The sequence below is a fragment of the Calidris pugnax genome, unplaced genomic scaffold, assembly GCF_001431845.1.
Source record: "Calidris pugnax isolate Ruff unplaced genomic scaffold, ASM143184v1 scaffold4, whole genome shotgun sequence".
NCBI classification, from domain to species: domain Eukaryota; kingdom Metazoa; phylum Chordata; class Aves; order Charadriiformes; family Scolopacidae; genus Calidris; species Calidris pugnax.
This window is the reverse complement of record NW_015090781.1, coordinates 267,924-283,842: the sequence shown is the minus strand read 5'-3', so window position 1 is coordinate 283,842 and position 15,919 is coordinate 267,924. Positions and strand designations below refer to the sequence as shown.

At 37.7% G+C, this 15,919-nt stretch overlaps 1 protein-coding gene across 2 annotated transcripts in view; it reads left to right on the top strand.

Moving 5' to 3' along the window:
* The first annotated feature begins 6,551 nt into the window (after nt 1-6,551).
* BLNK (B-cell linker) overlaps nt 6,552-15,919 on the top strand; it is a 94,041-nt gene continuing 84,673 nt past the window's right edge. The window contains exon 1 of one of the 2 annotated variants that reach the window (XM_014959700.1): nt 6,552-6,597. In XM_014959700.1, the coding sequence (XP_014815186.1) occupies nt 6,577-6,597 (21 nt within the window). In that variant the 5' untranslated portion in view covers nt 6,552-6,576. The remainder of the gene's footprint in view (nt 6,598-15,919) is intronic. The other variant, XM_014959708.1, reaches the window with a different exon arrangement.

Below are 15,919 nucleotides of genomic sequence, written 5' to 3'. Positions count from 1 at the left end.
TTGTTTCAGCAGCTGGATCTCTGCAATTTTATTGCCCGTTCTACAGAGCAATGTCTCTCAAACTTTCCCCCCTTGCTCCATTTTGGAATATGCTCCCTGCTCCCGTCTCCAATTTAAGGATGGCATGTGCCGCTGAGCAGGCGCTCAAGGGGAGGTGCGTTCTGCCTTGGGAAGTGCTGGGACCAGGGAGGGATGCAGCCCAGGGGAGATGGCTGGAGAGGTGTGGGAAGGAGCAGAAGGGCTCATCCTCTGCCTCCTGGGCTCTGCTCCTTCTTGACTTGCTTTGAGAAACCTGGTCTGGTGGGAGGTGTCCCTGCCCAGGGCAGGGGGGTTGGAACAAGATGATCTTTAAGGTCCCTTCCAATTCTAAACATTTTATGTTTTTATGATTTTATCTGAGCTCCAGGCCCCACTGAAAACATCTGTCTTCCTCCTCCTGCAGCCCAGGAGCAATTCCTGGCTGTGCCTGCCCAGTTCATTGCGCATCTCCCTCCTTAAAGGATAATGGTCATGGCTCCAAACCTGGAAATCATTGGTATATAAGTGAGATATATATGCACGCAGCGTGTCTAGAAACCATATCCAGGTGAGTAAGTCCATGAGTTCAAACTGGCTAGAGAGTGGGAGAATACTGTGGAAGTCTTAGCTGCTTGCCGTGTCTCTGTACACTTTCCTGGGTAGTTCATTTCTGACCACAGAAAAGAAGATGCTGGGCTGGATAAGCTTAGGTTTGACTCAGTACAAACATTTTATGTTAGCCCTGTCTTTTGAAAAGATAACATAGCACTGGAATTAATTTGTTGACAAATTGTTCTTTAGCAGTAATAATAATGACAGGAGAAAAAAACCCAAACCAACAAATCAAACAAAAAACCCCCAAATTTTTAGATCAGACATCACCAAATTGAGTGATTTATTTAAGCCCGAAAGTATGATGTCTAGGCTTGACATAAAAATGAAGAGAAAATATGGAAGTAAAAGTTCTGCAACTGAACTCTATTTTATCTGTCTAAACATCACATCACATCACATCACATCACATCACAATATGTCAAAACCCAAAAGCAAGTCAAATGCAATCTGAAGGCAGAGCCAAGCACCTGGATCAATAAATTCAAGGTAGGCAAGAGAAAGCTATCAGTAATTAGTTTTGTAATAGATATGAAAAATAGTTTCCATATTTAAATATCTGAGATGCTGATGACTCAGAAATATTTTATATGCCAAAGTTCAGCAGAATTTCAGTGATTTCAGTAATGACAGTTATCTGCATATGTTGATATAATAACTTACAGTTTCCTAATACTGGAGTCACTCATAGAAGAATACTGATACTTCCTAAATCACCCTTTGTAGGCCTTCACTTTAAGTGAGGAAACAGGAAAAAAGTTGCCAAAAGGACTTCCTCCTAGGATTTCTACATCAGCTCAGTAAAAAAACAATGAAGCAACAGTTGAGTATTACTCAAATAGATCAAGTCTGTCTCACTGGATAGCAACATGGCCACAAAACTACCATCTCACGAAGAATTCAAGAATTGGACAGCTTTTCAAGTTGCAAATCTCCTAAGACAGGTACTGAATGTATACGCAGTACTTAAGACTGTTCAGGCTGTATTAAGCTAACAGAAACTCTTACTGCATTTACCTCTGAAAAACAGATATATTGTCCTAAATCTAGCACAGATGTTCAAAAGTACTGAAAATAGATTAGCCAGCAATTGTCACCCCAATAACTTATTAAGTAAGTTTCTTGGTGCTTTCCTGTTTTTTAATAGAAATTTATTTCATGGTAGAAGCTGCTAGCTAAGATCTCCTACATGGCAAATCATATAAAAATGTTTGCTTGCAGAGATATTTCTTATAATAGAAAAGATATTTCATGCCCAAATTTATTTCCTGCTGGGAAGAAATAACCATTTCACTGAGAGTGGGTCACCTTTTTATATATGAATATCACTTCAAAATTTACAGCTCGTCAATAGGAGTTTACTGTCATCTTTTCTTCTCAATGCATATATACCCACAATAGTTGCTAGATGTTGCTTAATTTTAAGGTACTCAAGGTTGGTTTGGTTTTATTTTAATCATTCCTTTGTCTCCTTGTACCTTTCCTAGTTCTGCAATGTCCTTCCTAGTATATGTAAAATAACCTGAATTGCACAAAATATTCCAAGCTTGTCTTCAGTCATCCTGCCACTACTGGAATAATGTCCTCCAAGATACGTAAACTGTATCCTCCATGATAAATCTTTTTTTTGATATCAGGTTTTTCCTTGCAACTGTGACTCAGGTTTTAAACTTCTACCTGTAACTAACTTACACAATGAAGTCCATTCACTGCATTTTGAAATATAGTCTCATTTTACATTCCTTTTTTTTTTTTTTAATGCAGGTTTCTCTATATAATCTGATATATAGGATTCTTCTGTCTTGTGTTCATCCTACTTCTAACTGTAGAAGCACCTATCTTTTCCAGTACCTGCTTTACACCAATTCATTGTCATTAAGGTTTCTTATCCTTTTCACTTGAAGGAGCACACAATCTTTTTCAAGGAAAATAATAGCATTATGAAGTGTTTCTATAAGAGTTCCATTTGTAGCCACAGAAAGAGTAGGCCAAAATTTAAAATGTTTGGGTTTTTTGTTATTATTTTTCCATTTTGCCTTTTGCATAAACACATATGCTCATGCATGTACAATTTAAAAAAAAAGACAACCCACAACAGTTTTACAATGCAGATGTATCATGGGTGGACCATTGTCCCCACACTGAGCAAGCTAATCTGTTCCATGGAATTGCTTCATACCGTAATGATAACATGTCAGTTAAACTGCAAATTATTACTGTGAACAGCTACTGAGAGGATTAATTAGCTCAAAGCCTTTCAGCTTAAAGGAAATCGGACTAATTAATAGAAGATATAATGATTTTAAAGTACCCTGTAATTCTACAGCAGAATACAAGACAAAAAATTAGTAACAATTGTTCAACAACTTGGAGGCTTCCAGGGAGATTTCAGCAGGCACACCATAACTACTGGCTTCATACTTGTTCAGAGAAGTACTTGTTCAGTACTTTCAACTTTATAAAAAGCTATTAATGCCCATGCTTACACTCACACCACTGATTAAAGCAGCTAAGTGATCTAATTACTACAGTATAACAAGCTTTAAGTGCTTGGCCATTCTGTCTATCAAGGACAAGTACTGGGGAGCAACAGCTGCTCTCCCAGGGCCACCACATACAGAGCTGTTCAGAGCCTGAGCACCGGGTACCACCATCCTTCCCACAGACAGCCAATGCTCCGGGCGGGCTGTGCTGGATCCCCCTGCACACAGACTGGGCATACACATACATGAACCCTAAAACAGTGCTCTTATGGTTGCAGAAACAAGTAGTCAGTGTTGAAAGTGACAGAAGTGGGATTAGCTCTATAACCTGAATTTACCGCCTTTTACATATGCATTATGATAGTCTGTATTTGCTTCTTTGTGTGCTGCCTTTTCCATTCATAAAAAACTGTCTCTTTCAATGCAGAGAAACATGTATGTTTTGTGCACTGCTCTGGGCCGTTATAGAAATTGTAAGGTGCACAAGGCCAAGGCTTGCTGAAAAAGAGAGAATGCATTAATGGCAATGTTGATTTAATTCAGCCTTGAAATATCAGATTCTGTCACTGCCCCAGCTCAGCATTTTTGCCTGAAGCCATGCAAGCCACCCAGAAAAAACATGACATTCCCTGAGTGCTTGCCTTGAAATTCCAGGCTCTGATTTACAGAAGTGATGAAAGGTGGGGGTTGCAACCACAGTGGCAGCTCTGCTCATAAGGTAAAAATGCCAAAATATTGAATATGCAGATATACATATATATCTCACAGATCCAAAAGAGCTGTAGTTAGACGTCCAAAACCACTGGACACTGTATGAGTTTTATTTCTCATGCATGTCAACTCCCCTCACTAATGAAGTTTTCATCTCAGAGGGTGGTCTTAGAAGAAGCAGTTAATGTTTCTGAAGAACTAGGACAATTTTAAGAAGAGTGCTGTAAAACAGCTCAGAATAAAAAAAAAAAAATCATTCTGAGTTCAGAGGAGGTTTGAATACTGTGTGATATAGGTGTACAAGATAGCAGACAAGCAGTGAGCACTGAACAGAACACAATAGTGTTCAGCAGTTCAGGAAAGCCACATCAGCTTTTATGTGCTGTGACTGAGCCTGGGTCTTCTAGAAGAGGTATACTGAGGTTGACACCATAATATATATGTATAAGGTATATGTACATATGTACAGTGCAATTTTAGCATTTCCTTAACAGTGTGTGTTGTAAGTACAGAAGTTATTAACTAGCCATTCTGCACTGAATAACTTCAGTAGTGAATAACTTCATGATGAAAAAAAAAATTAACCCTATTGATTTTGCTTTTTTCCTCATAAACAAGCATAGATAATAATGGAAACTTGTTAGTCACGTGTCATGTGCATGTACTTCCCTGTTATCTTGCATCTATGCAATGATTGCAAAACCACTGAGATACTTGATGTTGCATTCAGAGTTTATCTACTTAGTCTCCATTTGCCATGTAGGCTAGTCCCTCTGTTCAGAACTGATCTTAATGCTATGGAGTCTATGTAAGAAAATGAGATGTTGAGAGGTCTTCACTAAATACCGGTAGTGAGATGTCTGCTTGTCTTACAAGCTAACCATGTGAAAACATCAAATTTTCCCTTACACAAAAGTTACATCCTTGCCATAAGCCAATGCACAAAACCAGCTCATCACAGCCAATAACTGGACATAAAGCCAATAACTTGAAATAGATCGGAAAAAGCCAAGAGCAGAAACCATGCATTACCTTGGTTCTTTACTCTCCAGCAACATCAGTGCAACTGATGTCACAGAATCTTCATGGTTGGAAAGGACCTTTGAGATCATTGAGTCCAACCACAAAAAAAAACCAAAACAAAAGAACCCACACAAACACACACAAACCAACAATCTCGGGCACTAGAGCATGCCCTGAAGTGCCACGTCTACGTGTTTCTTAAACACCTCCAGAGATGGACACTCCACCACCTCTCTGGGCAGGCTGTTCCAGTGGCTGACTCCTCACTCAGTAAAGTAATTCTTCCTAATATCTAATTTAACCCCCCCCTGCCCCAACTTCAGACCATTTACTCTGGTCCTGTCATTATTCACATAGTCATTAGTCAAATTAATACACTCCACAACCAGGTGTTGGTCCAACACCCACAGCAATGCCCTGCTTTGAGCTGTGATCTATTCTGTATTGCAAACAAGCAGCGCTCTCCCAATCATAGTATAAATGAACAATTTATAAACTCAAGCATAGTGGCTTATAGGCCAAAAAAAAACCTGCCTGAATATGAAATTTTCATGTCAAAAAAGTAGATAAAATACACTTTTATGTTTTTAGGCATGATGAGTTTAAGTATTCTAGAAATAATTACATTAGAAAAGCAGCATAAATATTGCTATGAGAATAATTTATTTTCATCAGTATTTCTCTGTTAGTGTCCAAGTTGGTTATTATTGCTACAGAAATTTACAGCTAAGCATTACAAATACTGAAACTCATTTCAAGAGTGGTACATCCTTAAAGAAAAGATTTCTAAATTTTTTCCCACTTTCCATGCAAAACAGTTGAAAAACCAGGTGAAACTGTCAAACACACAGTAAGATTTTTAGTAAGGAACGGAGCGTGGCTGAAAATATCCTACTTTTTAATAAAGGGAATCCAATGTGTTCATTTTTTTTCCAAATTACTATTGAGTTTCTGTCATAAAGAGATACTACTTCTGGACATTCCTGTTTCATTTTCATTTTTAATCAACATCAACTTTCTTAAAAGCCACCACCACCACAACCACGTTCCAGAAAATAAATCCTGTTCCTGAACCTGAATTCTTTCCAGCAATGCCCATCTATCATGGGGACTGCAAGACACGCTTAGCCCAAATATCTACTGCTGAAGCCAAGTAGCATCCAGTGCATGCAGGGGGCTGGTAAACAGGCATGTAACAACAGAGCTTTCTCTTATATTTATATAGCCTTCATTTCCCAGTAGGCAGTGGTATAACCATTTCCTGAGGTGACTGCATGCCTACTGATCACTTTTGTCACAAACTATGTTTTAACCTGTTTCTAATGCTGGCCTCCTTTTATGTCATAGCAATTAAAGATCCACAGTATATTTCAGTTGTGCTCCTTGTTCCGTTAATGTTACATTTGATGCTTCATAATTTCTTCTTGTCTACTCCATTCATGATTTTATCAGCCCTTATCCCCTGTAATCTTTCTTCCTAAGAAAAAGGTGTCTTATCTCTTATGTGGAAGTCACTATCTATTTCTTAGCATTACTGCTATTCTGTCCAATATTCTTTTTCTAATTATAGAAATATAGCATAAAGATTTCCACAATGCCAAGTATTTGAGCATGAAAATATTAATTATTTTGTTTACAAATGTCAAGTTTCATACTATTGCAATAATTCTGTTTTTTCTTACCTCAGTTTGGAATGCCTGAATCTGCTGTGGTTGTAGAAAAACTAGGCATGAATGGATCTCATTTCTTGGTAAGCAAATATTTCATAAGAGCTATCATTCAAGCAGATTTCAGCATGAGGCCTGTATTCCTTACAGCACTAGGAAATCATCCGACATTGTCTTTCTTCATACACACTTCATCAATTTTTCTGGTTTCCCATTTTATTGGGTTGATTTACGTCTCGGACTTGAGGAACCCCACTGCATAACAGAAATCTCAGGCAGCCCTTCTCTCCCTTTGGAGAAAGTAGAGATATGTAGAATCAGCCATTAACACACAACTGTGGCAAAGAATGTCTCATGAAATATAACCTAGAGAGGTCTGGTTTGTTTTGTTGGGGTTTTTAAGAAAATACATATTTTAAAGCCATTGTTTATGTAAAAGCTTTTTCATAAAACTTGCATGATTAAGAACATTTACTAGTACAGAATTCTTCATTAATTTTATAATAAGAGCTGACAGATACCCAGAACAATGCCTGAAAAAAATCTGATAACTTCCTTTGTTGACCTCTGTAGAATTTTTTACATAAGACTGTGGTTAATTTATTGCAGCTAATTAGACGAGAGGAACAGAATAACATCTTGAACTGGTATGATTCCTCTACCACTAATTCCATTTCTGTAGCTATTGAAGTCAAAGGCCTTTAAGATCTATTTTAAAGGTAAAATAATGGTTATAATGTATTTATGCACTGCAGAGAAATTACATTTGCTTGGCTCCATTGCTCAACAAAGCTGTTTTCCGGATGCATTAGGTGCTGTATCTGCCGTTCATGTTAACAAGGGCTCCAGTCCTCCAATCCAATCCTCTGAATCCAAATTCATTAGAACACAGCTGCTCACGTGTGTGCAGGGTCACTTTGTTTAAAACTGCATGGCCACAGAGTAAAATTGTCCTGCGACGCATGTACAGCATTTCCGCATGTCTCCTTGATGTTACAATGATGGTTAAATGCAGGTCCGTCCTTCTTCTCACCGTAGAACTCCTCCTGATCCAAACCTCTGCTTCTCTGCCATAACACCCACACCTTAGGCATATGCAGCGCAGGCTTTTTTGTATCAGTGAGATACGCCAAAATTCAGAGAGTCCGTGCCCCTCTGGGGCGGGCAGCATGCTGCCCTCCTGGTGGGCCTCACTGTGTCGTGGTTTTGACCGAATTGACCAACCAGAACGAGAGATGGCCCCTCCCCCCCCCTAAGGAAAAGAGAGGAGAGGAAGAGGGGGATAAAAAAAACTATGAGTTTATAAAAAGACTAAACTACTTTAATAAAAATATAAATAAATAATGAAATAAGGAAAAAAATAAAATAAAATAAAAATGTATACAGTATATACAAAACCGTATCCAGCTCCCAGGATGACGATCACGTCACCGGCTGGTGCAGGGGAAAGTCCCAGGCTGGACTCAGTGATGGACAGGAGCCAGATTCCAGCTCTGGAGTCAGGAACGCTCGGATCAGGATCAAAGGCAGACGAACAGACAGGGTCCTCCTCGGACGTCGGCCATTGAAGGAAGAGAGTTGACCCTTTGATCCCTCAGCTTTTATACTGAGCATGATGCGGATGGGATGGAACACCCTGTTGGTCAGGTTTGGGTCACCTGTCCTGTCCGTTCCTCCCTACAGGTGGGACCCCTCTACGTTTTTCTGCTTCCGACCCTCCAACAGGGCAAATAACAAATTTACCTGACCTTGGTTGTTATAGCAATAAGTATAAGCAGGGGCCTCTCTGCACACCATTCCTTGGTATAATCAGGTCTTATCACTGTGAGAGTGAACAGTTTCTGAACAATATGCTGTTAATTTCAGAGTTTAGTTAGTCAGAAGAGGCCTAGCTAAAAAAGTAAAATTACTGAACAGAAAATTAGTTCTGTTTTACCTCAAACCAGGACACACTGTGAGGTACATTTCCTGGAAAACAAAGCTGTCGGCAGCACGCTGCACGTTTACCGCAGTGTGTAACCACCAGTGCAGCAGATGTGCCTCTGTTGCCCATGTGGTTTCAGCAAGGACACTCATCTTTTTAATTTTTCCAAAGAAAGAATATTGTCAGAAATTAGGGGAATGCTGCAGAAAATAATTATCCTACAGCTCATCACTTAAGTAACACAAAACTTCTTGGGGGGGACTTCCTGCACAACATGTCAAATGTAAGTTCCATTTTGTATCAAACAGAGGGATTTATCAATACTAAAATATTTTTGAAGTTTAAATTGTTCAACCTTGAGTCATGCAACTGTCATGGCACTGTAGACATTTTTTGTAGATCATTTTTTAAAATCTAGCCAGAAACTGTAGCACTCTCCCGTTGTTAAATACCAGCTGCTAACCATTTAAGAAATCTTCCGGAATCCCTAAAATCACAATTTAGTACTTTTGCTTTCATAATAGCTGTTTCTAATACAGGGCTATAAATTCCTAATTCTCCACTCTATTTGATGCTTGAAGAGGCAGGTGAACGTGGGAAGCTGATACTGAAAAGCCAAGTTCATTGATTATCTTCTGTACAATACTGATCTTACAAAAAAAAAAAACAAAAAAACCAAACCCCACACACTGGTCGGCAAGCATATTGTGAGTTACTAGACAATTATAGACAGTCTTTGTCTGAATGTCACTCAAGCTTAGAGCAGTTGGAAAGCATTAGCCAACTGTGCCTTGTTGGAGATTTTGAGGAAGTTACACTTCATGCTTTTCTATTAACAAAGAACTAAATTGAAAAAAAAACAGTGAGAATTTCCCTGAGAAATGACGGAAACAGTAAAGAACTTATGTCCTTTTGGGGGATCCAGTTTCTGTCTCAGAAATCTTTTTTTTATTAGAAATTTTAATTTCTAAGACAGTTTACTCTTACAACATCAATTTACAATGGCTGTAGAGTTTCTCTACATAGTATTTTTTTTTAAGAATAAAAGAAATACTAGAAATATAGTAACCATGTAATAGAAGAAGAGCAGTAAGGAAATTAGGTTACACATATATGGACCTCACTGGCCAGACTAAACTTGAAACTCTATCATTGCTTACCATCATGAAAATGAAAAGAAGTTGACAATAAAGTCAAAGCAGATGCAATCTCAATGTAACTAAACCAGGAGTTGCAAAGGATAATACACTTGCACTGATTTTACTATCTTGATGAGGGGGACCATGATGCTCTTAGCCTGGAAGATATTTCTGGGAAAATACTTCTTTCTGCAGCAAAGGCTAAAACCAGCTGAATATTACTGAGTCTCATGAGAAGGCGTGAGAGGTGAATATATACAATTCCACTGAAAACAAGGAAATCCTGTGAGAACCAGACAATATAGCAGGGAGAAAGGTCTCCTTGGGAACAAGCCAGGGAGAGTCTTAAGTTTTAATTTGTTTATTTCCACTGGGTTCAGGAAGGGTGGACTTCATCAATTGTCTATGTAAATACAGGATTGCATTAAATAATACAGCTGGCTTTAGAGTAAGTTTCTCTTCCAAACAGACGGAACCTGGAAAGGCCCCAGATATTAATATACTACTTGGGTCCATGTGTGATGCCAGTGCCAAAATTAGATAAATTCCAAGGATTTCAAACTGCAATTCCTGATGAATCAAAGCAGAACTAATTGGAGTCCTAATTGTAAAAATGAAAGATAGCTAGAAATAATTATTAAAAAGTAAGTATCAAAGGAACTTTAATTTCATAAAAGAGCAGAGAAAGAAGTATACTTTTGTTGAAAAAACTAAACCTGTCTGGATATTGCTATTATAAAGCTACTAAATGTAAAGTGGCATGAACCAAAGGAAAAAAGTACACTGTTATTCCCAATAAGACAGCCACAGGGGTGTTACACGAGGATGATTATGCCAGGACAGTTCTGCTGGTAAATTTTTCACAAAGACATGCCTGTAGCCTGGAAGCTAGCTATAACGCACAACAACCTGTGCACATTTTGCAAATGCTGACTGAGCTGCTATGGCTGCATTAAAAAGCTTAACACAGCTAAAATGAACATCCATAAAGTCTGCACTGCAAATTTATAGAAACAAGAAACAATGAGTCAGATAAAGACCAAGTTACCAAGTGTCAAGGGGTTTCCCTTAGTAAAATGAAGCCATCCTGTTTTCTTTTACCTGATGCCATCTGCTCAGAATAAGCATGATGCCTGGGGGAGAAGCAAACAAAACAGGAACAGCAAACCTGTAGATTGCTACAGATGTAGTGACTGCTAAATTTCAGTGCAATATTGTCTTTAATTAAAAATGATCAGCAGATGGCTTGCACAACCTGTCAGTTACCAACATACTGTTAAGAGCAAAGAAAGCTTGCAGCCATTCCTAGAATGGCTCAGAGGACACCATTAAATATTTTTCAACCTCTTCATATCTAAGAACTAATGGAATTTGCCCACAATAAGGAAAAACAAAAACAAAACAACAACAATAAAAAAAGCAAATGCAGAGATCTTTCATTATTGAGTTTTCCCAGTGCCAATTCTGTGCATAAGCACAGACTTTATCGTCAGGGAATCTGGCTTGAAGTTTGGGTTGCATTGCTGGAAAACCACATTTCACTCTGGCTCTCAGAAAGAGGCATACTGGAAAGAAATTAGAATTCCCAGAAGTCCCATAAAACCAGTGTTTAGAAGAATAAGACTTTCATTCATTTAACGTACTTCAGGCCTCTGGAATACTGAAAGGTAAAATCTAGCTAAAATTCACATCAGCGTGGCACATACAGAACCACAGCTTCTACTTGTAAGGCACTGGGTTTCTTGTAGGTACTATTACCTAAGTATTTGAGTTTGCATTAGTAAACAAATAGGCATAAAATTCCTCTGAAAGACATTTGAAATTGTTAATTAATATTCTTCATGCCTGCATAGAATGCTTTTATTTTGTTTTTGTGCTTTTTTTTTTATTTCCTCCACTGTTCAGGTGCAGCTGGGCTTTTTCAATTAACAGTTTAACTATTTTCTCCCTGGCTACCTTAATGCAATCTACAATTTTTAAAAGTGTTATTGTCTGCATTCATTGCAACACAGACTGTGAAAAGTGTAAGATTGAGAACTATTAAAACCATACAAATGCCCGAGGTTGATTTGTCATGGTATGACCCTGATAAAGTAAAAACTTGATTTTCCATTAAACTTACTTAAAAGTCCCAGAATACTAAAACAACATCTGATCAGCATAATACGAGTAGGCAAGATGCTTAACCATCTGACTGGAGGATAAGATAGAAACAATTAACTATACAGGTTGTACAATTTTTGTATTCAAAAAACACACAGGCACTAGATTATAAATGTATATTTGATATTTATAGTTGACAATCTCTTTCAATTACTCAGAACTCTACAAGGAAAATGTTGACATTTGCCTTAAACCCCTACTTCCTGATGAAGGGGGAAATGCAATGCTTCATTGATGTGTTAGATTGTCTGGCTTCTGTAGTATATAAAAAACAGATTAGAGAAATGTCTGTATGTGCCAGCATCATCTTGTAAGTGAACAAGACTCTTTACTGGACTAGAAAATCCTCAAAAAATCAACCTTTTACTTGAATGGTTTTGATTCAGGTGGTTCACAGAGTATCTGAAATGCATCTGCACAAACACAGTCCTGAATTTTGAAGAGACAATAGGGAGAAAAGCAAATAAAATCTGTAAGGAGGAAGGTACCATCCCCAAAGCCTGGGGTTGTATTTGGTCATGGCATATACACTTTCCTAACAGAAAGTCCCCTACCAACAAAATTTCAGTCTATTTTAGAACAGCAGCATGCATTATTTATGGTGTTACCGTTTCTTCCTTTCTTGAAGAATTTCTTCCTATTCTTGAACTTTACAGTGTAGTGCTATATTTTTTGTTGGGTCTTAAAGGATTTTTGTTACTATGCTCATGAATAAATTCAAGAGCATAAGAAACTGAGGAGGTCATAGGAGATATTTTTTTTTTTCATATTTTCCTATGTTTTTCATTATAACACAAACCACCACGTTGGTTCCAAATGGGAGAATATCCATTTGGGCAGCAGAGATAAAATGGGTATAATCTGACATTTGCAGACAATAGCTAGATTTCCACAATGTAACATGAAATATGGTCCCAAGGCCAAGAATTTCTTCAATATGATTTTGTCTTTGTTGAGTTTCAGCTTGAAGTAACCCATATTCATGCAATCTTGGATATGAATTTTAATCAGCTAGAGCCAAGAAGAGCTACTTTTGTCATGCTAAATGGTATCCAGATCCACAGACACTCCACATAAGCTTGGCTGTCAGTCAGAAGGTCAACAACTGTCCCAACATCCGTCATCTGAACACGTGTGCTCACATACACATCTGAACGGAGATTCACTCTTACATACAGATAACAATGGGAAGCACTATTCATTTTACAAACATGTTAGAATGGGAAATGCCAGGGTCTTTGCTCAGCAGGTACTGCAATACAAGAAAATAAGGAAAACAAAACTTTTAAGTACCTTAGAAGGCATGTGGTCATACTATGCCAGTATATTACAGTCACATGTAAAAACCAGTACAGTTAAAGAGTAATAAAGGAAAAGATAATGGACTCTTATTACTTAATGTTTTATTTTTCTGGAGTAGAAATACAATACTTTTGTTTAGGCTTTTGTAGGAGGTACACACCATAATAACCATTATGGGTTATTTCATTAATTTATAAGGAGAAATTTCTAAATGGATTTTGGTTTCTAAGTCTGCATGTCTGAAGTTTAAAACCTGTTCTCCCTTCCCTTCCGATACTGCAAAAAATAAGTGAAGATAAAATTTAGATTTTTTAGATCTGTGGCCATCTTAATTTATTAAGATGGTTTTTTTTTACATTTTCACATTTTAATTGCACCAGAAATGACTGTATCCTATAATTGAAGTGATATAATCATTGCTAGTAGCTTTAGTCGCTAAAGTGAATGTGGAAAGCAATGCTGAAAAATAGTACTTACAGTATTTATTGAAATATGGAAGAAATTTACGTAATCACGAATAGTACTTACAGTATTTATTGAAATATGGAAGAAATTTACGTAATCAAAATTGACTGGTTTTATCCAATAAAGTTATTTTATTTTGCTTGTGGTCACTTAAATAAGGACTGGATTCACATTGATACGTAACTCATTATAAACCTTTCAGTACAGTGGTGGATTAACTTCTAATACACATGCAAAATTTGTTAACATTTGATATTTAATTAATTGACCTGTATCGACATTCAAATGTTTTTCTCTTTTCCTGTTTTACAAGTGTATGTGCCTAGTTGTAAGGATGGCTGTTTTATATTATATGATCATTGTCCATTAGTGCCTCTTAACTTGCACAAATCCATCAAATCACTTAGAGAGCAGCATATGATTTTTATACTAGTGCTCAATGTTCATTGGATTTCTAGTTTCTTTCTGCATGTAGACAAGTCACTCTGCAATATAAATTGGCTTAAAACCTTGATTAAAGCATTTTAAATGGCATAGAATGAATATTTCCATTTCGATTACAAGTTAAATTTCAGTATTAGTCAGTGGTTGAAGGGTGAGAAAGGGAGAGAAAAAGTCAACCAACAGAGACATTTCCTAAAAAGAAACTACTCCCACGCACAAGGCAACTGGGGTTGGGATACTAATTTAAAATTAACATATTAGTCTCTTTTGTGCTAGCATAAATATCACTGGCTTTCAGATACCATTATAATGACAGACTAATATTAGAACTGGTTGCAAATATGTGTATTGTATCCCTGGAATGAGTTTATTTTTGAAGCCATGTGAATCTTCAGAAATTGCTAGGATGTGAAAGGACACTTGCATGCAGAGTTTTGACCTCTTCTCTTGCTCTTTGCCCATTAGTGTATCTCATCTGGTTTGTCTTTTAACATTCCAGAACTTTCAGTAGCTTTCAAAGCTCAGCTTTTCTCAAAGAAAACATGCTGCTTTTCCTTTTTGCCTCCCACTCTAAACTCTGCACAAGCTTGCTAATAGATTTAAAGATATAATGCTCTAAAATGGTTAGATGGTACTGGACTGAAATTCAAATGTTAATGTTTCATGAACTGCCAGGAAAGGAAACAGTGTCTGTATCTCAGTGAAAAGTTGGAATTTCTTGTAAGCGTTTAAACTTGGTTGTCAACAAGATGTTGGGTCACTGACTTGTAAAGCCTTGAAACAAAGATTTTTATTTTTAGACATTTTAAATATGCATCCTACAATTTCTTTCAATACAAGAACCACACTTGCTGACTACAAGAACCACACTTGCTGACTACTGTAATTTAAATTTTAAAAAATGGTAGAAACAGATTTTTTCTAAAAGAGAGTCACATACACTTATGTATAGCAGAACACTAATTTCAATGACATTTGGCATCTTTTTATAACCCATTTTTTAATTGCCTTGCTCACAGATAACTCAGGTCACTTCAAGAAAGAGCCAAAAGGAAGTCTGTTTCCTGAATAGTATCTAATGCTATAAAATCAATGCAGAACATACCAAGATCCAGATTATGCTGTCTGAACACTTAGAAGCTTTGAGAACTTCAGATATAGACATGAACTTCCTTGGCTAACATCAAGCGTCAAAGAAAGAAGACTGATCTATACATTTTCAAAGATTCATAGTGCTGAAAGGGAAGGGAATGAGGTGCACACTGGGTGCCTAAGGACCTTAAATAAGTATTCAGGTTCAGCATGAAATCAAAATAAACAAATGTTTGTGTATAAAGAACAAGCAGCAATACAGAAGTAGAAAAACCACAAATACTATATTGTTTATGTACCAATATTCTGCAGAGAAATCATAGAATCATAGAACTGTACAGGTTGAAAGGGACCTTTAAGATCATCTAGCCCAACCATCAACCTAACTCTGATAAAAAAACAACAACACATCATTAAACCATGTCTCTAAGCACTATGTCAACCCATCTTTTAAATCCCTCCAGGGATAATGACTCAACCACTTCCCTGGGCAGCCCACTCCAATGCTTAATAACCCTTTCAGTGTAAACATTTTTCCTAATATCTAATCTAAACCTCCCCTGGCACAACTTGAGGCCATTCTTGAGGCCATTTCCTCTTGTCCCATGGCCTGTTCCTTGGGAGAAGAGACCGACCCCCCCTGGCTACAACCTCCTTTCAGGGAGTTGTAGAGAGCAAGAAGGTCTCCCCTCAGCCTCCTTTTCTCCAGGCTGAACACCCGCAGCTCCCTCAGCCTCTCCTCACAAGACTTGTGCTCCAGACCCCTCACCAGCTCCATTGCCCTTCTCTGGACCTGCTCCAGCCCTTCGATGTCTTTTTTGTGGTGAAAGGCCCAAAACTGGACACAGCCCTTGAGGTGGGGCCTCACCAGTGCCC